Source organism: Euprymna scolopes, chromosome 2 (genome assembly GCF_053919585.1).
Source record: "Euprymna scolopes isolate OS-2025 chromosome 2, ASM5391958v1, whole genome shotgun sequence".
In the NCBI taxonomy this organism is placed as follows: Eukaryota; Metazoa; Mollusca; class Cephalopoda; order Sepiida; family Sepiolidae; genus Euprymna; species Euprymna scolopes.
This window is the reverse complement of record NC_136483.1, coordinates 160,932,032-160,960,027: the sequence shown is the minus strand read 5'-3', so window position 1 is coordinate 160,960,027 and position 27,996 is coordinate 160,932,032. Positions and strand designations below refer to the sequence as shown.

At 34.5% G+C, this 27,996-nt stretch overlaps 1 protein-coding gene across 1 annotated transcript in view; it reads left to right on the top strand.

Moving 5' to 3' along the window:
* LOC145297864 (uncharacterized) overlaps window positions 1-27,996 on the top strand; it is a 307,728-nt gene that overhangs the window by 261,683 nt on the left and 18,049 nt on the right. Inside the window, exons 23-29 of the mRNA XM_080144191.1 lie at window positions 6,056-6,169; window positions 10,441-10,475; window positions 14,555-14,709; window positions 17,462-17,509; window positions 21,720-21,819; window positions 23,340-23,450; window positions 26,615-26,717. Of these exons, the coding sequence (XP_080000317.1) occupies window positions 6,056-6,169; window positions 10,441-10,475; window positions 14,555-14,709; window positions 17,462-17,509; window positions 21,720-21,819; window positions 23,340-23,450; window positions 26,615-26,717 (666 nt within the window). The remainder of the gene's footprint in view (window positions 1-6,055; window positions 6,170-10,440; window positions 10,476-14,554; window positions 14,710-17,461; window positions 17,510-21,719; window positions 21,820-23,339; window positions 23,451-26,614; window positions 26,718-27,996) is intronic.

The following is a 27,996-nucleotide window of genomic DNA, read 5'->3' as shown; positions in this document are numbered from 1 at the left end:
CAATGACATTTTAGTCTAACAGTTCTTAAGTATTCTATGTTTTGCCAAGAATGTATATAAAACAATTTATAATAATCAGTTCATTAGTTTAAGAGATTATTCTGTGCCTTCAATAAGTTTCCAGACTTTTTATCATATGGACACTTTTATTGATAGTACACATATGAAACTCTAGTCCCATTCGAAGTAATCTCCTCCGGCTGCAATGCACTTGCTGTACCATTCCAACAACTTCTGGAAGTCCTCTTGTGTGAGTGTGTCAATGTACCTCATCACAGCCTCTTTCATCTCCTGAATTGTCTCATAACGACAGCATCTAAGGTTTTCTTTGAATTTAGCGAATAACCAAAAGCCACAGGGAGCAAGGTCTGAACTGCAGGGAGGGTGAGGAACTGTAGATGCCTATCTTGGTCAAATAGTCTGTGACAATGATGCAATTGTGGACTAGTGCATTGTTCAAACTTTGTGCAAATCTTCCACATCTTCAGTTCCTCACAAATAATTGTGTATACAGTTCCATACTGGCATCAAACTATGCATTTTTTGTCTCTATAGACACACGACGGTCCTTATCCATGAAATTTTTTATTTGGCCAATCAACTCTGATGTTCTGATTTCCTTACTTTTCCCACACCTCTGGTGAGTCATCTCATAAGATATATATCACTAAAATACTGAATTTTCATGCGTCTGTAACAATTTTTAATGGCCTTACAAAAAAAGTCTGGAACTTTATTGAACGCACCTCATATTCAACATACATATTCTGCCAGTTCGCACTAATATTTATACACAATCATAGAATTAAGTTATCAATTCAATTTTTAGTTTACGGTGAATAAAATACATTCTCAGGGAATGTAGCAAAATGTTTATTTATGTATGATCTGTTGTTATTTGTTAATAATCATTGAGCTTTCACTTTGGTTGATATATATAAAGAAAAGAAAATGACATATTTTTTCACACACACACACACACACACATTCACACACACATATATATATATACCAAAAATTTGTGCACTTAGCCTGATGATTCCCTGCAGGGATGAAATATGAAACATTAACTTAATTGCCATAAGTATATTTTCATAACTACTACTACCACTACTACTACTCATGTATTGAACACTGTTAAAAAAAATATAATATTATATATATATATATATACTTGTAGTCATCAACATACAGTCCTGTTTCGTTGTATCACAACTCATCAGTGCCGCTAGACTAGCACCTCTCCCAAGCCGATGATTGAACCTAGAACCATCGCGTTGACAGTCAGCAGTTCTACCGATCGACCCATGGAAGCGGCGTCCGTAAATAATCTAGCCAAATATCTATTTAAACAAACATCCGTCCACCACTTTTACAGTGCTCTAACCGCTTTGTTTATAAACAAAGAGTGAGCGTCGCATTTTTCAGCCAATTAAGTAGCGGGTAAGATTACTTATGACAGTGCTCTACCCAAAATATTTGTAGTCATCGACATACAGTCCGGTTTCGTTGTATCACAACTCATCAATGCCGCTAGACTAGCACCTCTCCCAAGCCGAGGATTGAACCTAGAACCATCACGTTGACAGTCAGCAGTTCTACCGATCGACCCACGGGAGCGGCGTCTGTAAATAATCTCGCCAAATGTCTATTTAAACAAACATCCGTCCACCACTTTTACAGTGCTCTAACTGCTTTGTTTATAAACAAATAAATATATATATATATATATATATATAATTTTATTGAGCTTTCCTTTTCGGTTTTATATATATATATATATATATATATATATATATATATATCTATATATATATATATATATATATATATATATGCATGAAATAATAATAATAATAATTTAAAAAAATTCTTTTATTGCCTTTTTATCCCAAACAAGGCACAGTTCCACTTTGATATAGGGGCTACTATCTAGGACATAATTGCAGGGATACTATGAAGGGAGTTGAGCAGTCAATGTCTGTTCACACTACACTTGAACTTCTACATGTCAGTACAGTTGGGGAAGCAAGGGAATTCCAAAGTCTAGTAGTTCTGGGGAAGAAACTGGAGATCTCTACTGTGTAGGGGTGGGAGTTTGCTGCTTGTCAGGTTTGTCGGGGGTATTTACATCGAAGGGTTACAAAGGCTTATAGTTTGTTGAAATACTTGTAAAACAGGCAAAGGGATGCAACATTTCCTTGGTGGGAGAGAGGTTGAAGCACCAGTCCAAATATGACAACAATACTCCATACATGGATGAATGGTGGCCTTGTAGAGATACAGGATACTTTTGGGCGTAAGTAACTTTCTAGCACGGTAGAGAGAACCAAGATTATAGATAGAATATCAGTAGTTGGACGGACTTGTCTAAATCCATATTGTTGGTCAAACAGACTAGAGCTTGATTAATTATGGACACAAATATTTTGGCAAAAAGAAGGAAGAAGCTAATGGGACAATAATTTAATGGGTCAGTTCTTTCGCTATATATATATATATATATATATATATATATATATATATATATATATATATGGCGACTAAGCTACACTGAATATTCTGCGTTTCATCCATTGTAGGATTCGTCAGTGGATGAAACGCAGAATATTCAGTGTAGCTTAGTCGCCATATATATTTTATAAATTACTAACTAGCTCTACCTACGTATTGAGCACTTTTGAAGTAAATACTTAAAGTTTACGCATAAATCTATACTTTCGTATATTAAATTTATGTGAGTAAATGAAGTAGGTATATATATATATATATATATATATATATATATATATATATATATATATATATATATATTATTACTATATTATATTTTTTTAAATACCTACAGAAACTAGTGTGTCATCCTTTCAGGAATCATCAGTGCCTGGTTGCACAATTACTGCTGGTTAGGAGATTCGAACCTCGTCACAAAGCCATCTCTGGCTTCATTAGCAAAGAACTAACCTCACGGCCAACCTCAACTGCGACAAGTATCACTGAAATGTAAACATTTTTTTAAAATGTAACATCCGTCCAGAGTGATCTAATGATTATAATATCATGATCTGCACATGCAAGCTTAAGTAACAGACTTTCATTACAACTTTAAAGTGCTCAACAATAAGAACCGAGTTCTTAAAGGGGTTGACATTGTTATTACTATAATAATTAATATATATATATATGTATATATATATATATATATATATATATATATATATATATATATATATATATATATATATAAATTCGAAATTCTGAATTAAATCATGTAGAATTACAACAAAATTTATTGTTGGACAAAGGAGTACAAATAATTTTTAAAGTTTTTCCTTGATCCATCGATTTTCAATGAATGGCTCATTTGATCCATTGAAATGTTTTCAGCAAAAAAAGATATGAGTAATTATAAATTTTGATGCTAATATTTTATTTGGACTTAGGGGTTATAGTATTATACAATCTCTAACTCTACGACATTTCAGTATATACACATACTAGAATTTCGGCCCGGCGTTGCCCGGGTGTTTGGAGGTGTATACTGAGCAAAAAAAAAAACAACAAAAAAAAACGGTCAATTTTTTTAAATTTGATCCCTATTATGACCTCTTAACATTTATTGTTTTGGGCTCAAATCAAGTTATTAATTAGATCCATGTCCAAGGAACCTATATCTAAAATTTCAAGTATTTAGACCCAAAATTGGCGGAAGTGTTTGGTAGAGTTATCAAAGGTCAAATCGTTGAAATTTGACCCCTTAACAGCCAAATTTCTGGCCAAAAACCAATCACGTCGATTTTCCCAAATCTCAGTACTCTGTATATCAAATTTCGAGTCTGTAGACTAAAAATTGACAGAGTTAGTGCGTAGGGAAATGTACAAATACAGACAGACACACAGACGCGTTCACTTTTATATATATATGTATATATGCATATATATATGTATATATATATATATATACATAAAAGTGAACGTGTGTGTGTGTGTGTGTCTGTGTACATTTCCCTACACAATTATTCTGTCAATTTTCAGTCTACAGACAAGAAATTTCATATACAGTGTACTGAGATTTGGGAAAATCTTTGTAATCCATGTTCGGCCCGAAATTTGGCTGTTAAGGGGTCAAATTTCAATGATTTGACCTTTGAGAACTCTACCAAACTCCTCGGCTAATTTTGGGTATAAACACTTGAAATTTTAGATATAGATTCCTTGGACATGGATCTAACTTAGTAACTTGATTTGAGTCCAAAACAATAAATGCTAAGGGGTCAAAGTTAAAAAAAAATTGACCTCTGCGGTCTCTACCAAATTACTCAGCCAATTTCTGGTCTAAACATTTGAAATTTTACATAAAGTGTATTCAGAGATAGGGCAAGCTTTTTAATCGGTTTGGATCGAAAATTTGAGCTACCAATATATAAATGTATGTATGCATGTTTGCATGTTTGCCTAAAACTTTCGATAGCGGCGACGGATTTTCACAAGATCAGTATCGTTTGAAGCTCAACCCTTCAGACGACAAATGCCGAAAAATTGGCTAAAAACATTTATTTCTGCACCCTCAACTGGTCACTTTTCTACAAGGAGGAGTCGCTTTTTTCACCGATATTTTCGAAAGTCTTCCTCCTCTTTTCGATTGTCTAGCCTTAATTTAAACCTTAATCACTTCCGGTTTGACAGTGGTCGTAACAGCAAAGACGTTACGTTTTTTCTATTCTTTTCCTCCTTCATGGTACGGGTTCGAGCCTGCTTTCCTACGACCACTTTTTTTTTTTTTTTTTTTTTTACACAACACACACCTCCAAACACTCGGGAAACGCCGGGCACACATACTAGTATATATATTATTTCAACCTCGGGGTTTTCTTTTTTGCTTAAATCATTACAGGTTGTTTCAATAAACAGGACAATAATATTGTCCTGCTGATTTCATCAGACAATTTAAGTCAAATTGTCTGATGAAATCAGCAGAATAATAATATTGTCCTGTTGATTGGAACAACTTGTAATGATTTAAGCAACCCCCCCCAACCCCCCCCCCCAAAAAAAACCCCGAGGTTGAAATAATAAAAAAAACATATTTAGCTCTACTAAAGTATTGATCACTTTTCTTCCCTGTTTTTTTTTTTACCAAATATACCTCCTTTTATATATATATATATATATATATATATATATATATATATATATATATATATATATATATATATAAAAGCGAAAGTGTCTGTGTGTGTATCTGTGTATTTGCGTGTCTGTGTGTGTACGTTTTCCTACGCAATAACTCTGTCAATTTTAAGTCTACAGACTCCAAATTTGATATACAGGGTACTGAGATTTGGGAAAATCGACGTGATCGGTTTTTGGCCAGAAATTTGGCGATTAGGGTATCAAAGTTCAACGATTTGACCTTTGAGAACTCTACCAAACTCCTCCGGCAATTTTGGGTCTACATACTTGAAATTTTAGATATAGGTGTCTTGGACATGGATCTAACTTAATAACTTGATTTGAGCCCAAAACAATAAATGTTAAGGGGTCATAATAGGGGTCAAAGTTAAAAAAAAAAATTGACCACTTTTTTTTGTTTCTTTTTGCTCAACATACATCTCCAAATACCCGGGCAACGCCGGACACCCATGCTAGTATATATATATATATTTAAAACCTGGAAAACTTCAAAATCCCATCCCATTCACTGTTGAAATCACTAGATACCGGAAAGCCTTCTATTCTAATGGTTTTTTTCACTTTGAAATTTGATCTCTGTTATCATGTTTCTCTTACTGTATTAACCTGCAGAACTTTAAATATAATGTAAACAAACATCTTGCTGCCCAATTCTCCACAGTCCCCTGTTTAAAAAAAAAGACATTATTCCAAATAGTAGCCCCTTATGTTCCAAGTGGCAACATACCTTGTTCGGAGAATGAAAAAAGTTTTTAAAATATCCGTTTACAGCAATTAACGATAATAATATTTTGAGTGGATAAATTCACTTTGTGCAGATTCGTGATGATTATTATATATAGATGTTTTCTGGAAATTCTAGATGTGAATTATGACAAAGAAAACGTTGCAGACATCGATTCCATCACTGACGAGGAAAACAGCCACTCTGGAGCAGAAACACAATCCGATGATGTATTTAAAAGAATACAAAAGGGTAAGTATAGAAATGCGAGGGAGTACGTTTCTAACATTTAAAACAACTTTATTGGGTCATCCTCGTCGACTTTGGCCTTAATAGAGCAGAACGGGAAAAGATAACAAAATATCAGGACCTAAAAATGATCTAAAAACAACATGGTCTCTGAAAGAAATAAACATCATACCAGTTGTGACAGGAGCAACTGGCCTAATAAAAAAGAACCTTCAAAAATACTTAGAAGCAATCCCTGGAAAACCAAGCTGTAAGGAAATACAGATAGCAGCCATAAAGGGAACAGTGTCTATTCTTAAAAGAGCCCTCGGATATAAATTTAAACTATAATAGAATCAAGTGTTAGCCCCAGGAAGGAGCCCCTTGATCTCTTCAAACTAACAAAAGTAAAATAAAAAAAAAATAAAAGGAAAAATGAAAGAAAAGCATGTTAGTAAATGGATACTTTTAGGAGTATGTACGAAGACAAAAGGTTAGGGGGTCCATGTGGTTTTAAATAAAGGTTCTATTAGTAGGCAAGAGAAAAGTGTTCGCGTATAAGAGAAGAGTCAGTGAATTGTTTTCAAGAAAAGAAAGTGCTGCGCTTAATAAGAATGTTTGAGTACAGCACACAGGTGTTGAATTCAAAACCATGGTGTGTTTGTGTATGTATGTGTTTCTGCGTGTGTATATCTGTGTTTGTGTGCGTGTTTGTGCTTGCGTGATTGTATATATGCTTATGTGTGTGTTTTTACGTATGTTTGTGTGTGTATGTGTGCTTGTGTGTATGTGTTTTTTTTTTTTTGTTTATTTTTTTTTTAATTTCCTTTTTTGAAGATTATAACGTTGGATATGGGGCAGCCAAACCAACTGCCAAGATTGCTCTGCTTTTTATTGAAATCAGCCGAGAGCTCTTTTTAGTATTCCCGTTGTTCCCTTAAATGCAATTGTCTGGATCTCTTTTGCACTTAGTTCACCAGGAATATTAGTTAGGTAGGATTTCAAGTTCTTCATCATAAACCCTGTAGCACCTGTAATAATTTGTATGATTGATATCTCACTAAGATTCCAGTTTCTTTTCATATCATACATGAGACCTCGACGTTTGGTCTGTTTCTCCCTTTCAGCTCTGTGTGTGTATGTGTGTTTGTATAATCATATTGACACATTGGTTCTTGTCAGATCACTGAAGTTAAGCAACGTGAACCTAGCTAGTACCAGATTTGGGAATTCTAGGCGCTGTATGTGCTCTCCATTTATCTCGACGTTGTTTCCAGTCCTTCTGAACCTCCACTTGCTACTGGCATTTAACAACATCGGCTCAGGAGAGCTTGCGTTGGAGATTGCGCAACTCTTGCTACAAAAATTCCATGTGCAGGCACCCTTACAGTGGGTATCCATAGTCTATTAAGACAAAAGGAAGCTACCATGTGTGTTTGTGTGTGTGTCTATGTGCTATATTAAGTCCAAGTATGTGCTGCTGTAGTTGCTATGGCCATAATTGGTTCGTTGAGTTTCTTACCAAACTCCAAACGGCCTGGGAGGTTTTGGTTGCGTCCCAAGAAAGGACATTGGAGGTTGAAAGAAATTTTTAAAAATGAGTCAGCTCGCTGGTGGTTCTTTAGCCGGAAAAGAGGAAGAGTCAGTATTTGATTACACTTCAAGAATTTACTGGAGGAGAAACAATCTGTTTCTTATAGATGTCTTTTTGTTTATCTGCCATCGATATATAGAAACATAGAAAAGGAGACGAAGTTCAATTCTTATATTTAATACAACTTTATTTGATTCGTCTTCGTTGACATGTAAATAAAAGAAGATAAAAAAGAAGAGTGTTAGTAATGGAATACGTTCTTGGGTATGAACAAAGACAGAATGTTAGAGAGTCCATATGGTGTAAAATAAATCTCTTGTTAGTAGGGAACAGAAAAGGAAGGATGAATGCCCTGCTTATGAGAAAAGGAAAGTGTTCATCGATATATATGTAAAGTAGTAGTGTTCTTGTGTGTGTGTGTGTGTGTATGCGTGCACGCGCGTGCGCGTGTGCGTATACAACTCTCCTAAAGCCCACACCACTGGACCGATCATGACCAAACCTGGCATAGTGACTATGCAGAACTGAATAGTGATGTAACAGATGACATGCTGTTTAGGTTTAACTTATAAATTCCGGGTGAGTTAATGTTATATATTAGACAAAACAAAAAAAAATTAATATCTATGATACAAATGGCATCCCAAATTGCTAGATTAAAAGGAATGTTTACTTTTTCAACATCGTTTTTTTTTTTTTTTTTCACTTGGATTATAAACAATCGAACCGGTTTGTATTATTTAGCTTACTGGTTTTATTTTGAGTGTTATTTTCACAATGTTTCGGCTGATGTAACTTCTGACTTTCTTCAGATATATTTTGTCAAACTCGGGAATTTTTCTGTTGAACTCGACAATCTGCTCGAAATTTAGAACAAAAGCCTTCATTTAATTCCCAAGAAGCTGTGGCGTAATGAATAAAACATTAACTAAAAATTCAGTTCTAACTCCTTTGGAAGTTGAAAGTTTTATCCTTAGCGCAGACGATACTAAGAATACAATTGAGAATTTACTTAAGACTTCTATTTGGTCATGGCCGACGAAATGAGAGCATGCTACTCCTGAGTTCAACAGAAAGATTCTCAAGTTCGACAAGATACACATGAAGAAGGTCGGAAGTTACATCGACCAAAATGTTGTGAGAAAAAACAAAACAAACAAACCAAAAAACAACAACAAAAAAAGCACTAAAGACGAGAGGATTAGTCCGTATAATCTAAATAATAAAAAGTATCAATCCTCATCTCAAAAAATTCAGAAGCATAAATCAAACCGGTTGTTTTGTTAACAAATTTTTAATTTCATCTAAAAAAATTATTTTAATAAAAAAAAAAAATAATAATAACGCCATTTACTTACCTTAATAAGAAAATTTAAAAAGTAAAATACATGATTTTAAATTTTATTATTTGTATTATTCGGACTATTGTTCTCATCTTGGCTGTTATTCTCACGCACATTATTTTGGCCGATGCAAGATACTCCTGAAGAAGGTCAGAGGTTACATTCCGCAAAACCATTATGAGAATGATAATCAATATAAGTCTGAATAATCCAAATTATCACTCCTCATCTAAAAAATCACCCAAAGTATAATTTTTATTTACAGATTTTAATAAAATGATTAACTTTAATTGAATAAAACATTTTGTAAATGAAAATTACGATTTTTTTTAATTTGTTACTTTTGTTTATTTAATTTTTATTAAAATAAGTAAATGGTAACGTATGAAGTCGTCGTCGTCGTCGTCGTCATCATCATCGTCATCATAATCGTCGTCGTCGTCGTCGTCGTCGACGTTATCACCATCATCATTATCAATGTCGTCGTCGTCGTCATCATCACCACCATCATCATCGTCGTCGCCGTCGTCATCATCATGATCATCAACAATTTTGCCGTCATCACCATCGTTGTCATTAACATGATCATCATCGCCCGATTAATATCCATTCTATATGCTGGTATCTATTGTACGGCTTTAGTTGATCTACACCTATTAATCCAAGCACTCTCATCCATTCTTTCATTGTGAACAAACCAACAAAGTCTACTGTTCTACCCACATCTTTCTATACTGTCCAGATTTAATTTTTCTCTGAGGTTATCAGATCTAAACCTGCCTTGAAGGTTCGAATTTCATTTCTCTTGGTATTTATTTGCTTCTCCCACAAAAGCAAAATGTGACACAAGGTCGTTTTTAATGTGGGAGAAAACCAACTCCTCTGAAAGTAGACAAAAATAAAAATTGCTTTAGTAAAGAAGAGTTTTCCTTATATTGACTAAAGACAAACTAAAATGTAGCATAAGAACAGAAACTACACTGTAATCTTGGCCGGGAAGCACACCAACACAATCCTCACTGGCCAGGTTTCATGCCATACATCATCACACTGCGCACAGATGGAATAAAAAAAATAAAACATAACATGTAGTTGATTCATTTGTTTGTAATTAAACTGAACCCCTCCTTCTCATCAGAAAATAGATAAAAAGGCAAAGAGGTAAACGTTTACAATCGATCATTTTGGTGTGCCATTTGTATTGAAGATGCAACGGTGATTATCCTAAGCTGATAAAAAATAAATAAATAAATAATATACTTTTTTATCTTCTATATCCTTTGATGAAAAAAAAAAAAAAACAATAAATAATAATGATATCTGGATATTAATATGTTATATTTGTTTTTATTTTATAGCTCTCAAAGACGTTACCCACTTGATATATGATCAGGTAAATCTCAATTCAGATATAGCTCTATATTTATAAAAGAGAAAATGTGTGTGTGTGTGTGTGTGTGTGTGTGTGTGTGTGCTCGTGTGTGTGTGAAAGAGGACAACTCTCAACCTATATACACAAATTTTTGATCTACAAACTTGAAATTTGGCTTATAGAGTATTCAGGCACGTGGGAATCTTTTAAATTGGTTTACATGCAGTAAAATATTATTTAAGGGATCAAAATTGAAAAATTAGTACTTGTGGGGATCATCAGATTTTTGTTTGTCAAATGTCTCACGACTGCGCATGCGCAAATCATTCACATAACAGATTCCTTATGTCAAGAATAAGTAGGTTTGAAAACACTTTTTAAAGATCGTGTCAAGCTGATCTAATGGTTATCGTACTTAACTTATTGTCTTTAGGTTTTGGTTTTAATCTCAGCTCGAGTATTTGTTTTTTTTTATTTACAAGAAGTGAACTGTTTAGAAAAAACATAATACTCGCATGCACATGTCTCAGTTTCTTTCCGTTTTCTTTTTTACTTTTTTTTTTAGGGATTTAACGCCGTGTATATCTTCTAGTATATATATAAATCAAGGTCTTTGGAATGTAATAAAATGTTGTTTATTTATGCTTTGATGTTATATGTTTACAAGCTCTCACTTTGAAAAAGTTGGTATATAAAAAGAATAAGTAAATCCAATGAAACCTGTTTGATTATTAAAGAGTTCTCAATAAATAAACATTATTGATTACATATGTGCATACATGTTTCAGTGGAATCCTAATTCAAGGAGACCACTTCATCAGACAAAAAAAAGGAGCGATATTGAAAAGAGAGTCAAGATTGCATTCGTTTTTTTTGTATTTTTTTTTTACACGGTGGTCACCACTTATCAAGGCCCGGAAGCCACTCAGGGATAAGGGTTATTGCAAGCATAGTACGTTAGTGTGGAGATTTAATGAAGCGTTTACTTAAGAAGGCGGTTCATTAGGAATTTGTTAACGTTGGACTTGAAAACATCCAAGTTGTAGTCAGGTGAGAAGCAGGCAGACGGAACAGAGTTTCGTTTTTTTATAAGATATTTAGGTGTGATTTACGCTTTGGAAGAAAGTGGGGTGTATACTTTATGAATGTGAGCAGTAGAGGTTTTGGAGGGAGGTGTGGTGAAGGAAGGGAGTAAGGGGGGGGCTTGAGGGAGAGGTAAAACCAACCACATAATTGATCCCAAACCATAATTAAGTACTCAAACTAGAAAGCTTTGGGAATGGAATACTCTACTAATATAGACAAATATATGCTATTATGTATCCGTTTGCATTTTTTTCTTACAAAAGAGTCACCTCTTATTAAGGTCCGGAAGCCACTCGAGGATAAGGGTTAATGAGTGTACAGTAGTCCATGCGAAAATATCATAATAATTGTTAGTAATGGAAATTTGGTAAATTAGATCACTTAAAGGGACAGCTCATCAAAAATTTGACTTGAAGACGACCATATGGTAGTCAGTTGGAAAGCAGGAAAGTGGAACAGAGTTCTACAGGCGTGCAGTTTTAGAAAAAAGCTTTGTTCATGGAATCTATGTTTAGGTTTTTGGCACAGATATAGAGTGGGGGAAATTATTGATAGTGGTTTCAGCTAGGCAAATGTTTTTTGTGAAAGTCAGGCCAGGGAGGACCATAGATTGGAGCCCAGACGAGCACTTGCCATAAAAATAACGATAACGCAGAGACAGGCTCGCAACATCTCTTTTGTGAGAAAGAGGTTGCAGGGAAGAAAAAGAGCATCCCCCACTAGGCTACAAAGTCTATTTTGAACTCTGTCAAGGCAGGATAAGTTGCTTCTAGAAGCTCCTGCCCAGATGTAGCAATAGTACTCCATCCTTGGACGTACTTGGCTCTTATACAGGTAGAAAAGTACATCAGCAGTGAGATATCTACTGGAGCGGTAGAACGATCCCACCATTTTCCCAGCAGCTCTGGCAACGGATTTGATGTACATGTTCCATTTCAAATCAGGAGTAAAGGTCAGACCTAGAAGTTCGTCAAAACATGGAGCCTCCCCAAGACGAGAACCATTCAGTTCAATTGGTGCCAGACGGGGAAAGATATATGCATTAAAATTAACCAACCACCTCTTTTCCCATTGCCAACGTGATCACGTGATCATGATCAGAGGAGAGAGAATCAGAGAGAACTTGGTCGTTTACTGCCTTTGAAATATTGCCATAAATGGTAGTGTCGTCAGCATAAATGTCTACAAATGATCTTAGATAAAGTAGAGAGTTGGGCTCAAGATGGACCCCTGTTAGCTTCTGATTTCTGCCCATCTGAGAGAAATGATTTAATAATTGAAAAGACATTTCCAACTATACCATAGCCTGAGATTTTGTGGAATAGACCTTTATGCTATATCCTATCAAAGGCCTTTGATATGTCAAAAGCAATTGCCCTAGAAAAGAAGCCTCAATCGAGAGATTCGCTTATCCTATGAGATATAACTGTTAGCACATCTGCTATAGATCTAGCAGAACAGAAACCATATTGCATGTCACTAAGGAGATTATTTTTGCTAAGATGGTTGAGGTGACTCCTTCTCTATTTAACATAGATTCTAGCAACTTACTCATGATGCACAGGAGACTTATTGGCCTGTATTGAGAGGGAGATGAGCGATCATCTGAATTTTTTAAATACAGGACATACTGATGAGGTTTTCCAGGGTGTTGGGAAGCAATTTGCCTTAAGACAACGCTTAAACAGCTTTGTAAGTATTGGAGCTAGTTCTGGTTGGAGCTTTTTCAACACTATAGGAATGCCGTCAGGGCCAGTTGCTTTACTGGAATTGAGGTTTTTGATTAGCCTGGCACCATCACGCACAGATATTTGTATGTTGCATTGCATGTTTTTAAACACAGGAGGAAATAGGGGTGGGGGGCGGCTCTGATCACATAGGGTAGAATTAGCTGCAAAGTTTTGGGCAAAGAGTTTGGCTTTGTTCGATGCTGACAAGATTACCTCAAGTCCATGGATGATAGCTGGGACAGACAACACTCTTCTCTTCAGTTTGTTATTTGCCAAAATTTGTCGGAACCGAGCCACTGCTCCCCTACTTTGGACTTGATGGACTGAGCATACAACTCTCTTGCATTCTTTATTACTCTTTTACAGTGGTTGCCGGCTGTCCTGAAGGCGGATTTAGTACATCTATTACATTAGAAACAATGAACTTAGTGATTTCTGTGCATAATAGCAGCAGCACATTCTGGAGAGAACCACGTATATGGCTTGGAGAACCTATCTCTATAATGAAGCATATAAACCTATAAAATATATTTATACTCTTTAAGATAAGGAAGTTAACATCGATGAGGGTATAATGTTACTTCAAATCAAAGCGAAAACTTATGCCAATAAACAACTGCCAAGTTAAGATTAAACTAATACTTCCCACTGTTAGAGCTTGATCACAGTAGATCGTACTTACCCTCTTCTCTCAACCCACCCCTACTTTCTTCCTTCACCGCACTTCCCTTTAAAGCCCCTGCTGCTCACATTCACAAAGTATACACCCCATTTTCTTTCAAAGCGTAAACCACACCCAAATATCTTATAAAAAACGAATGCAATCTTGACTCTCTTTTGAATATTGCTCCTTTTTTTGGTTGGATGAAGTGGTCTCTTTGAATTAGGATTCCACTGAAACATGTATGCACATATGTAACCAATAATGTTTGTATAAAAACAGACTATATATATATATATATATATATATATATATATATATATATATATATATATATATATATATATATTAGTTCAGATATAAATGAATTTATGACATACTCATGTATATCCGTTCTAAGAATTTAACATCAACAACATCGTTTCAGAGACAAAATGAACATTTATTGATAACAAGTCTCTTCATCAACACAGAGTATAGAAATCGTGTGTGTGTGTGTGTGTGTGAGAGAGAGAGAGAGAGAGAGAGAGAGAGAGAGAGAGATCTAATAGAGATAATTAATGTTTGTTTAATTATTTTATTGTCACGACAAAATGTAACATAATTATAAAGTTATTCACCAGTTTCAGCAGCAACAAGTTGATCAGTTGCCACCACTTGAGACTGAGATTTCATCAACAGACAACCAAAGACAAAACGGATCCACTACAATTTCAGACAAATCTGGAATCTCAAACAAAGTTGCAATGAGAGAATTAATGGATCTTTACAATCAGTTGTAAGTCTCTCTCTCTCTCTCTCTTCTTTCTTTCTCTTTTTCCCTCTCTTTTTCCCCTCTTTCTTTCTCTGTCGCCCCATCTCTCTCTATCTATCTATTTATTCTCTATATCCTTTATATACGATATCATGTATCTTATTTTCTGTGTCACGCTTACATCCGGGTCGTTTAATTGTTATGTACTTCCATTTCTTGTAATTAATAATTTTACCATGAATTCCTCATAAGTTTTGATTTCGGTTTTGATTATAGCTAATGGAACTTCAATACTCTATTTTTATGAATAATTTTATCAAGGATTCTTCACACGTTTTGGTTTTGGTTTCGGTTTCGATTATAGCTGAAGGAACTACAGTTATATATATTCATAAGTTTGGGATTCGGTTTCGATTCAAGTTGATGAACCCAAGTCATATATATATATATATATATATATATATATATATATATATATATATATATATATATATATATATATATATATATATATGACTTGGGTTCATATATATATAAAACGCTTATCCCTGAGTGGCTTCCGGGCCTAGATAAGTGGTGACCACCTTGTAAATATATATATATATATATATATATATATATATATATATATATATATATTACTTCAAATTCATCAATTATCAAGATCAGGATAAGGGTTAATAATTGTTAGGTAGTTGGTAGGATAGCTCAGTGATGACCAGTAATAGCGACACTTGAGTAGGGTCTATTTATTTAGGAGAACGGGTCAACAAAAACTTATCTACGTTGAACTAAGCTCTGCACCAGTATACCGAAAGTCTAAGAGAAAATGATTTTAACCATTTAATAAAATATTTCATAACATTTTTAGATTTTCTAATATTTTCAAATAAACTTTACGAAATGTATTCAAAGATGTGTTGTAACTGCAAAAAAAAAACTATTCTTAAATTTATCATTATATATATATATATATATATATATATATATATATATATATATATATATATATATATGATTCCCGAAATTAACTTCAACAACATTTCTCGAGGTTAACGGTAGCCGAATGAATTAGGTCGTTGCTAATGAAGGCAGAGATGGCTTCTGTCGCCCGGGTTTGAATGTATCGACTAGTGTTAATCGTGACACCTTGCACTGATAATTCCCGAAAGGATGAAGCACTAGTGTCTTTGGTATTTAATCATTATTATAGTAAATGCTTATATATATATATGTGTGTGTGTGTGTGTTTGTGTGTGTGTGTAAATAAAATTAACCTCTAAAATTAAATTTTTAAATATGACCAACCTATCCAGATAGAAAAAGCCCTACGTGATTAATAGGAGCAAATTATATACTATATAAAATTATATAATGGGTTTTGATTCAGAATTTGGAATATTTCTCTACTTAATATTACACCACAATATATGCTTTGTGTGCTATTTTTCTGGACTAATTGCTGCACCTTTTTCATATGTAAGAACATATATTTTATGAAGCCAGAACACTGAAACACAATATTTTTGTGAGGATCTCTTTAATCAAGAACCCGTATACATCTTCAGCATCTCTTCAGATCTTTTACAGACATTAAAACTTTCTTTAGGATTATTTTGATCATGATTGTATCGGGTTTTTATTTTCGATTCTCTTTATTTCAAATTATACTTATCTCCTGTGGATTAAACCGCCATGAACTTGAGCTAGTTTATCTATAATCTTTCTTATTTTTTCTTGCTTTCCTCTCTCTCTCTCTCTCTCTCTCTCTCTCTCTCTCTCTAAATATATATATATATATATATATAATTGTACAACACGAAAACAATTTTTTAAAAATGTAAAATATTCTAGAAGCATCTTACATTAAAACCCAACACTCTACTATAAATAACATTGCATTCGAGAAGATCAACAGTGCATTAAAATGTCTGACATATCGCGGAGTTTCGAAGAAATACTTTCCTTCTCATCAGAGGGTAGGAATTAGCTAAATGCGGGATGGGATTTTGCATATTGGTGAAGAAAAAGGTGATTTCACATAAATGGATAGTCAGGTGAAAGGTAAGCTATCCAATTACGGTAAAATCCAAAAATGTAAGTCCAAGAAAGTTAATTTAATTTTCCATTCGCACAAGTAAAATCCAAGGAAATCGCGTAATTGGAAGATGGTCCAAAATAATCCAAAAGGCCGAGATCCGTGGAATAATTCGCAAATATGTACAAGGAAAAGGGGAAAAATTCCAATAATAATAAAAGAAAATATATATATATGTGCCTATATTTTCTCAAACGTAAAAACACATGTGTAGGGGGGGATCTAGAGATTTTAGTCATACTGGAAGTTTAAATCAATAAATATTTATTATTTTATTATTACTATCAGTGGTGGAAGATGTTTCTTAAACCAAAATCAAATAAAAAAAGATAATTTATTGAATCGGTTTTGGCATCAGAAAATAAGCTAAAATTTTTTTGATTCTGATATTGATTCCGATACCCCCAAAAGCTTCGGTTTTTCTGGTTCCCGATTCCGATTATTATAATATATATATATATATATATATATATATATATATATATATATATATATATATATATATATATATATATAAACTATTTTACCTAGACTTAATGGGTGACCAAACTGGTCATATTTATCCTAATCATTGATTAATTTTAAACTATTCATAAGTTAACAGATTACATGATAATGTTTTTGACATTCACACAGAGTTAATTGTAGATTCATATATATATATATATATTTTTACAGACAATGCCAAATAATTGAAGACACACGGAAACACGAAACAGAGCAGAGGTTTGTAAACTTGCTAAGTATGATCACAAAAGAATGCTTTTAGTTTTTATTAAATTCTTACCCTGTTCCTAGAAGTTAATCCAGTTTTTTTTCTTCAAGATATTAACAACTGAAATCTTCGACATGTGTATTGGTAAAGGTCAACACTGCCGAAAGGCATCAGAAATTGTAGATTTTTTTTTCTTGAAAAGCAACAGTATATTTCATTCATTTCGAATGTTAAGAGGTTTTATTCATTTACATTATACACGAAGACAATATCCATGTAAAAATATACATGTTAAAATATGCATGTTAAAATACCCATGTAAAAATATACATGTTAAAATATGCATGTAAAAATATGCATGTTAAAATATGCATGTTAAAATACCCATGTAAAAATATGCATGTTAAAATATGCATGTAAAAATATGCATGTTAAAATATGCATGTTAAAATACCCATGTAAAAATATGCATATTACAATATGCATGTTAAAATAGGGTGTGTTAGTGTGCAACTGGGAGATCGTTCCAAGGAATATCGCAATAATCTATGATCCCCTCCCCTGCAAAACATTCACAATAAACACTCAACTACAACCACTGTCAACAATTTCCCCACTTTCTACCTGTACCTAAAACTAAACACAAATCCCATGAACAAAGTTTCTTTCCTAAAACTGCCCGTCTGTGGAACTCTGTACCGCGGGGGCTAATTTCCAGCTGACTACAACATGGTCGTTTTTAAGTTCAATATAAACAAGTTCTTGTTGAGCCATCCTCGTCAATTACTAAGCTGTTGTTTCACTGACCATCTTACAATCATTAACCCTTCAGGCCTTGATAAGTGGTAACTCCCTGTGGATGATTTTCTATCATCTCTATATGAACTCTAGGTGTTGGATAAAGCATTGGCCAACAAGAATCACGATCAGAAGCTTTTCTGTAATTTTTTGTGTGGATATCAGCACTATTTTACGTTTTTATGATACCTTGAAACAAATTGTGATTGGTGATGCTGTGTTATATACAGCATAATCACGTTGACACACTGGTTTCTGTTAGATCATCGGAGTTAAGCAACATTGAGCCTGCTTAACTAAATTGGGTGACCATTTGGGAATTCCAGATGCTGTATGTGCTCTCCGCTTATCTCAGCATTGTTTCCAGTAGTCTAGCACATCTCCTTGTCGATTCAGGAGAGGTGTAGTTGAAGATTGCACAACATGTGCTTAATGATTACTCGTGCACCTACCCTTGCAGGGGGTATCCATTGTCTCTTGAGACTGAACGGAGGCATCGATGCTGTTAATCTCATAGCATCGTTTACTCTTGGTTATGTTGGAACCATGAGTGTTGGTCTTGTCTCATGATTGTTACGAATAGAAGACATGAATTGATGCCGTTTCGTATGTCGACTGCGCAAGGCAAATCGTTGTCAATGAAGAATTTATGTCCTTAATGAAGGGTGCTTTGCTAACATCTCGGAAGTGTGACTGTTGTTGTTGTTGTTGTTGTAGGAGGAGGAGGACGAGGAGGAATTTTCATTCATTTCGTATAAATCAGATGATTATTGTTGCCATTCGTTTCCCTGATATCTCTCTAGGTAAGGGCCCCCATGAAGGTAGCCAACATCTCTAAGTGAAAGTGTTTCTCTAGAACGAACTGGATTCGAACTTGGCACACCCAGGTTGTCAGTCTGTGTCGTTAACTACTTAGCCACCGTCACCTCCCCAGTGTTAGTGGTTTTGATAACTTTGTGGTGATGATGCAGAGAGACCATGAGTTAACCAGCCACGACTGACATATGCCAATTAGAAAGAGGCAATTACTACACGCAGAAGCATACCTGGGATTGTCTAATTTCGATGTCTATAGTCAAAAAGGTGTGACTATATCAAGTAGTTAATATCTTTGGCAGACTTAATAAATATTGTGATGTACAACTGAATTTTGAACGCCATAGAACTAGTATCGTTTATGTGTGGTTAGAGTCTTCTGTCAGCACAATTCAAAGTTTTTGATTTTTTTCTTTTTTTGCTATCTATTGCAACTGACTTGGTTCTGTGGAGCTTAAAGTTTGCCCTTCTACTGAGAAATGCTTCTTCTTCAAGCTATCTTGCCATTTCATGGTGAAGATATGCACAAGCAGCAATATAACAAATAAATAATATAACAAATAAATAATATAACAAATAAATAATATAACAAAGTCATTTACTGGTGAGTGAGATGCGGTAGCACAATTGAAAAAAGTGAGGCTGGTTGCAAGACTTGATAAGATGGATGATGTGTTTAGTCTGCTTCCATTATGTATCGAAAGGAATGCAGTGACTCTTGGAAATTAACAAAAATGATCAAATGGATGTTGAGCAGGTAGTTGCCCAGTTAAAAGGGACTTCACAGGTTGTACATTCATGGCATATAGTCAAGTGGACCATGGTCAGGTGGACATTTATGCAAACAAAAATCAAACAGTTGGTTTGAGGAATTTGAGTTAGAAAATCTCACCAAACTAACTTTTGTTAATTGAGATCTTGACCATTGGGGATCCGAGACCTGATGATGGGAACAAGGGTGCTGACAATGACTTGAGACTGATAGGTATCTCACTCCTGACGCAATCCTTTACCTGCAACCTCTTTCTCACAGAAGAGACGTTGCGAGCCTGTCTCTGCTTTATCGCTATTTTCATGGCAAGTGCTCGACTGAGCTCTAATCTATTCCCCCCCCCTCGCCAAACTTTCACAAGAAACACCCGTCTAGCAGAAAACACTATCAATAATTTTCCCCACTCTTTATCTGTGCTTAAACCTAAATGTAGAGTCCATGAACAAAGCTTCTTTCTTAGAACTGCACGCCTATGGAATTGTCTTCCGTTTTCCTGCTTTCCAGCTGACTACAATATTGTTGTCTTCAAGTCTAACCTAAACAAGTTTTTGATGAGCCGTTCCACTTCAGTTAACAAATTTACCGAATTTCCATTACTAACGAGTACTATATTGTCCAATTGTCTACTGTACACTATGCACGTTACAATATCGGATTAGTCACCATTCCTATAAACAATAACGACTCTGTCAAAATTGATGTTCTAGTCGTGTATAACAAATCACTGCTGCAGATCGATGTGATAGAGGTATTAGGGGACATTACAGTTGGGCCGACAGGATCTGTTCAAATCGGTAGCAGAGAAGTTGCTATATGTGCAGCCATTTCCATTGCATTCAATCATCAGAGGCAAGGGTGGATTGTAGAATGGAAACATAAAGCACGATCCTAAAAGTTCCTGACGTCATATCCTTGTGTAAAAATTTGTTGGGCATCGCTTTATATGACTAATAAAGTGATCAAGAGAAAAAAACATTTTGGTTACAAAGAATTGGAATGATGAAGTAAAAGATAACCTTCAAGATGGTGTATACAGTAAAGTGCAGTGATCAAGCCCATGGGAATCGGTGCATGAACAACCAAAGACTGAATGTATGGCTCGATTCCAGCTTGCTATCAACTGGAGTAGAATGGAAGAGGCACAAGATATGTTGAAGGACACTTGTTGGCTGCAATCTGTGAATAGTGCTCGACATATTAATTTAGTCGACCTGAACACTGTTAGAAGCTGTCAATTTAGACTCTCTAGTGGCATGGGAGAAAGGTGCTGCATGTAAAGGCAGACTCTGGGTGCATGTACTAATGGGTATCGGGCACTCTTAGTGGAAAGGCATGAGTTTGAACCAAGGCAGTCATTTAAATGCTCATCAAGAAATGGTTGATCAGCAACTGGTAGAGATTAGGTATACATCACCGTGTCATTTTCTGATATTCACAAATTGCTGCATGCGGCGTTCTTTCATTTGAAAGCAAGTGGTAAGCAAGAGTCACCAGTTGGAACCTAGCCCACTAGCAGAGCTTCTCACAGATAATTACAAAATTTTCTGCTGTAGAGATTTCAGAAATTCTGGGGTTTAAACTTGCTGTTTTGTTTCAGATACACCCCCAGCTTGGCATCCCATAGCAATGCGATATATTAACTACATCTTTTATGTATCATGTTTTATTATGTCGTATGTTTGTCTTTGACAAACCTTCTCTGTAAGAATAAATATAGATGCGTAAATTCAACCGTTTCTTTATGCATTTGTGTTAAAGATGTAAAACTCGACGTGGAAGTTGCTATAAAACCTAAAGTAGAAAAAAATTATATATATATATTCTTTTTCAAACAGGCATAACACAGCGGTCATGATGGAAATGGAAGAAAAAATTACCAGCTTACAACAACAACTCGAATTAACAAGAAAAATTCAAGGGATTTCTCTTGAAAAGGTATAACATTACAGTTCATCAGCTATAGTGTTCAATTTCAATTTAGTCCATTAGTTATAGTGTTCAATTTTAGTTCACTTCATTAGTTGTCATGTTTAATTTCAGTTCAGTTCATCAGTTATAGTGTTCAATTTTAGTTCAGTTCATCAGTTTTAGTGTTCAATTTCAGTTCACTTTATCTGTTGTAGCGTTTAATTTCAGTTCACTTTATCTGTTGTAGCGTTTAATTTCAGTTCACTTTACCAGTTTTAGTGTTTAATTTCAGTTCACTTTACCAGTTTTAGCGTTTAATTTCAGTTCACTTTACCAGTTTTAGTGTTTAATTTCAGTTCACTTTATCAGTTGTAGTATTCAATTTCAGTTCACTTCATCAGTTTTAGTGTTCAATTTTAGTTCAGTTCAGAAGACTTCAAATGCTAAACAAATTGACTTTTATCAGATTTAGATAGTTTTCTTATAAATATTGGTCATAATATTTAAACTATGCATCGTTATTTTTCATATAGTATAATATAATGACCTAGGATTAAACTAATGTATGGAGAGACAGAATAAATAGTTTCTGTCATTCAGTTTTGACTGTGTGATCTTCTTAGCCAAGACCCCGGATAATATTGGGTATCCCTGCCACTAACTATTATGATAATATGTTATTTTCAGAGCTCAAACTATTTTTACCAATCATGAATCCATGCAAAAAAATTGAAATGCATGATTTATTTAAAATATTTAAATTCGATCATGGTTTATCTAAAAGTAGCAAAACAGTAAATTAAGGAACTAAAGCAACTCCTGCTTCCATCCTTGAAATTTGATTTTTTTTTTCCCCCCCAAATTTTTTAATTCATAATGATTTATTTAAATTTAATTAATTAAAATCATAATTTATTATAATGCTAAATTGTAATTGATCAATGTTTGTTTTGAATAAATAATCAAGTGTTAACTATTCTACACTTCCTCAACTGGGTCGTTAACTATGCCGCACTGCCAATTAACAATTTCTGGGGTTAAATTCAACACACTGCTGTCAAAACTTGCTCCCTATTAAAATTTGATCCTCTAAAACTTAACACACTGCTGTTAAAAGCTGTTACTTCAATGTCCAAATTCAGAGTTGATGCCAATTATTTAAACCAGAAGCATCTCATTTGCATATAAGGTGACAAGATCACAAGCATATAAAGAGAAGCAGCAGCCATTTTTTTCTTTTCTTTCTTCTTTTTGTCTGCCACCGGACATTACAGGCTGCATAAAATCAGGTTTGTACCAATTCTTAAGGCATTTAATAATATTTGTTTCCTTAAAGTTTTTTTTCCTATATATTAAATCACACAAAAACACATGTTCAAATATTCCTAATTTTAGGATTGAGTTATATTTTTTAAATGAATTCTATTTTAATTGTTCTTTGCAATTATCTCTTTTGGCAAACTGATTATTAATAATAGTAATTCTTATCGGCTAATTTTCTGCTGTTTTTAATTTTTTATTTAATCTTTATTTTTATTTTTTTGCAGAATCCTCAAGACGAACCTCCGGTGATGTTCACGCGATTAGACTTAGAACGGAATGCCAAGATAATGACACGTGCTGTTTCTTCACAACACATTAGTGATCAAAAATATAAGGTAGCATTTATTGCAGACTATTTAACACCTTCTTTGCTTTTCATACATTTATTGTTCTTTTAAAATATCAGTCTATACTAGTCTTTGCAATCCACTAAAAATGGGCAAAAGTTATAGCCCGTTGACTTAGAATGTTCTATGCCAAATTGATGGTCGATCATGGTTAAATTTGTGCTAATTTTTGCTTTAAATACTAATCCCTATCAATCCCATCTGTGCATCGAAAGGATACGATAAAACTTAGTTTGTTGCACCTTATCATAACAAAGGTCCATACAAAATTTCATTTAGATCAACTAGTAGTTTCCAAGAAAAAGCGGAACAGACAGACAAACAAGTAGACAGACTAAGAGAAATATATAGACACTAAGGTATGTGTATATGTTTATATATTTCTATGTACAGGATTCACTCCTAAACTAATTTTCATGACAAATGTCTATAGAAAATTTCAATCAGATTGACCTAGTAGTTTCCATAAAAAGTGGAACAGACAAACAGAAAGACAGACTAAGAGAAACATAGTACATAAGCTAAACCAGTATAAGAGCTGGCTTTATCATTGGGGTATTAAGATCAACTCCTATATATTAGTAGTATGTAATGAAAACTTTTTTTATAACAACAGAAACAAAAAAAAGGATATATTTCATTACCTACATCGTTAGGTGTAGGTGGAAGAAAATTATTTGTGTTGTCAAGGTCTGTCAACAGTTATATTCAGGCAAAGATAGTCGATGCTGTACTATCCTGTGCTCAGGGACAAGAGGTAGAGAAGGAACCTTTTTCCTAGTTGCTTTTAGGGTTCTCTCTGCTGAACAACCGTGATTCCCAAAGGGACTGAAGTAGTTGTTTAGGAGACAGATGAAAATGCGCCCTGCAAGCTGATTGGTCAGTGTGTAACCAAATCCCCTAGCAGAGCCATTTCTGCAAAAGAGAAAAAAAAAATCTTTATTTATGATTGCTACACCAGTGCATTACAGGTTTTCAGACAAAGCAATGGACTGCGATCTCTTCTGAATATGGTAAAATGCCTGGTTGCTGCTCGTAAGTAAATGATAATAATTAAAAATTGGTACAAACCTCTGATTTTGTGTAGCATATAGTGTCCAGGCAAAAAAGAAAAATAAGAAAACAGTGGCTGCTACGTCTTATTATTATGCTGATGATCTTGTAAGTGACGAGATTTCTCGTTACCTCATATGCAAATGAGATACTGCTGGTTTGAATAAAGAGCCTGTTTTTTTTTTTCAGAGATAGGAGGTAAATTTGGACTTGTGCACTTAGGTAGCTGTGTAACGATTTTAACCACAAAAATTGATAAATAAAATTGCAGAATAGTTAACAATCTATTCTTGAAAGTACAGAATGGTTAACCACACCAAAATCATCATTACCAAAAAAAAAAACAAAATCAATCCCATGAGTATGGCCTTCTTTAATGAAAATGTTTAAGATATAGAGTGACATCTTCCCGCAAAAAGCTGCCATCGTACAAATTTATTTTATGGCCATTCTATAATATGCTCCAAAGGATTACATCTTCTACTGATGAGACGATCGTCAAATTGTCCCCATAGTTTTTTTTTTCTTGAAGTGTTAATAATTCCTGAGCATGTCAGAGTTATCGACAAGTTCACAGGCCAATTTCACAGGTTTGCTTACAACACAGGTGTTCACATTTGGAGCATATCATTCTTTTTCTTAGCGTTTCTTTGAAGCACATCGTCATACAACAGTTTCCCACTTTCTTTTTACGCAGTCCTTATTGTTGAAATATGTTTGATATAATAACAGGGTAGTTATTTAAATTGCTGCCCACATCAGCAATATTTGGCACAAGGCCGGGAAAGTGGGGAACTAAGCAGGCCTCCCTAAAGGAGGGGCACTCCTGCAATTGCAAAAATTGCCTGAGTAACTCCGTCGGCATTCCCCGGTCGGGGCGCCTCAGACAGCAAGCGATGAACTTATTCCACTGGAAAGCTCAGTGGCAAGGTCTGGGAGGGTGGACCTCCTAGGTATTACCCAGGCCGTGTACCTCAATCCGACAGGTGCTGGGCTGGTTCCCGGCCCCTCACCTGTCGGGCTGAGTTTCAAGTAACGAATCCTTGACATGTACTACTACCCTGTCTCCCTACAGCCGAAGCCGCTAGGAGACACATCCCATCATCCCGGAGGATTAATAATGGGGTATGATTAAAGAAAGTTGGAAGGTTCTATTTATAGACACTGACAATAGGAATTGAAGAATCAAATCCAGCCATGTTCTGCTAGCAACCAATCAGAAACCGGAATTTCTCCATAAAAGAAAAAAAATATGGATCTGTTAGAATTCATGCATGTAATTTTTCATGTCCACATTTTAAATTGGGCTATAGCTAAGACTTACAGTCTCACAAGGCAGCACACTATAAGCTTATTTACTTTGGTCACGACTATAGTAAAGTGAGTGTCAGTCTCACAGCGATGAGGTACACGGAACAGGAACTGTACATGTATCACGCCGGAAGTCAGTCATTCCCACTACGTTATCCCAACAAAGAAATATTGCCTTTATATGCCTGCCACTGCAAACTTAAATTTATTGGATTTATTTCATTAGGTTTAGAGGAAAAAGCTTTGACGTCTGGAAATGACAACAATGAATACAGTTATTTCTGCGTGCGTGCGTGCGTGCGTGTGTGCGTGTGTGTGTGTGTGTGTGTGTGTGTGTGTGTGTGTGTGTGTGTGAAATTTATGTATAATTTTTACAGAAAGAAGTAATATTTTTATTTTTGCAAAGATAAATATTAATATTTACACCAAAGGCTACAGAATGCCGCACTTTGTGACTCAAAAGGCCGCATGCAGCCTTTATGCCAGAGGTTCCCCATCCCTGATCTAGGGTTAAAGACAGGTTCTAAGTTGTGCAGATTATGCCTATTGTTTTTTTAATTATCATGAAATCAAGTAAGTATAAAAATATTCTTTTTTCTTTTTTCCTTTATGGCCAGCGATAATAGAAAAAAAAATGACTTGCATTTTGTATTAATAAATGATGACCTGCAAAAAAATATAATTTCATGTCATTAAAAATACGTTTTAAATATTTTTGATACAGATTAAATTTACGTCGGACTAAGCAACAATTAATGGATAAAACATTTTTTTTTTTTTTTTTGTAGAATATCCTTCAGCAAATGGCGGATTATATTTCTCTTCCTGTGTTACGTTTCCAGCAATTGGTAAAAAGATATATACACCATTGTCGTTTAAAACACATCTATGGTATGAAACTGTTTTATGCATATTATTTGGACTCTTGAGTGTCATCTTCACAACGTTTCAGTCGATATAACCTCCGATCTTCTTCAAGTGTATCTTGTCAAACTCGGGAATGTTTCTGTCAAACTCGGAAATTTGAATGGAATTTTCGAATGAAACCCTTTATTTACTTCACGGGGGTAGCATGCTCTTGTTCCGTCAGTCATGACTGGATAGAGGTCCTAAGTTATTCGCAATTGTATTTTTCAGTTGTCCACATTAAGAATTGAACCTTCAGGAGAATATTAATTTTACAATTGATTTTTTCCAAGTATTTTAACCCCTGCGCCACAGGTCCGTGCAGACAGATGAGAACAGTAGTCCGAAGAATCCAAATAATACAAATGACCAATTCTCATCTAAAAAATTTAGGAACGTAATATTTTAGGAATATTCACCAATAAAATTATCTTGATACAAACATATATTAATTCATCATATGCTTATGTTGAGCTCGCCATTTTGTGGTGCTGTTCCTGGCCTTGGATAGTGTATTTCTGGTGATAGAAATCTCTTTGAAAAATGACAAGAACAACGCTAACAATAAACATATAATTCAATTGAAGAATGAAAAGGATGGGTAAAAACATCCATATCATGAAGGAGTAATTTCAATGACAGGAATTTTGGAATGAAAGCAAAAAACATGAACTAAAGAACAAACAATATTTATATCAAAAATTTCTACTCTTCTTAGTTGCTCAGTATTATACATTTTTGGGTAAAGCTTAGTTTACTTTCTGCATCTCCATAACTCTCGCTTCCTTGATTTTATCTTTTAGTCCTCACATTCCATGAGCAATGTTTCTGACAAAGGGAAAATAATTTCTTTTTTCTGGGTTGGAATCTATCCATATAACATTTAATATTTGCTAGGTTTTGACCTTGAAGTGGTATTTTTTTAGCTTTTTACATCGAGTGGCTTCATGCCTTGTCTGAAGCAATTTCCATTAAACAAAATTAAAGTTACTTTTGACCAGATATTATTTAGATCTTGACCTCTGATATATTTTGACCCACATTTGATTCATTTCCAAAATTCACATTTGCAGTTTTGTGAAATATTTTTAATGCAATTCAATATGTTTTTAATGTACTCTATCCGATCTGTCCTTGTTATGACACAAAACTGCCTCAAACATCTTTAGGCAAAGTGTTCACAGCTACCTTATTCCACCATCTTGGAATCCATATTCCTCGGTTCTTTCTACTTTTTTCTGTCTACCCTATTCCCCCCAACCCA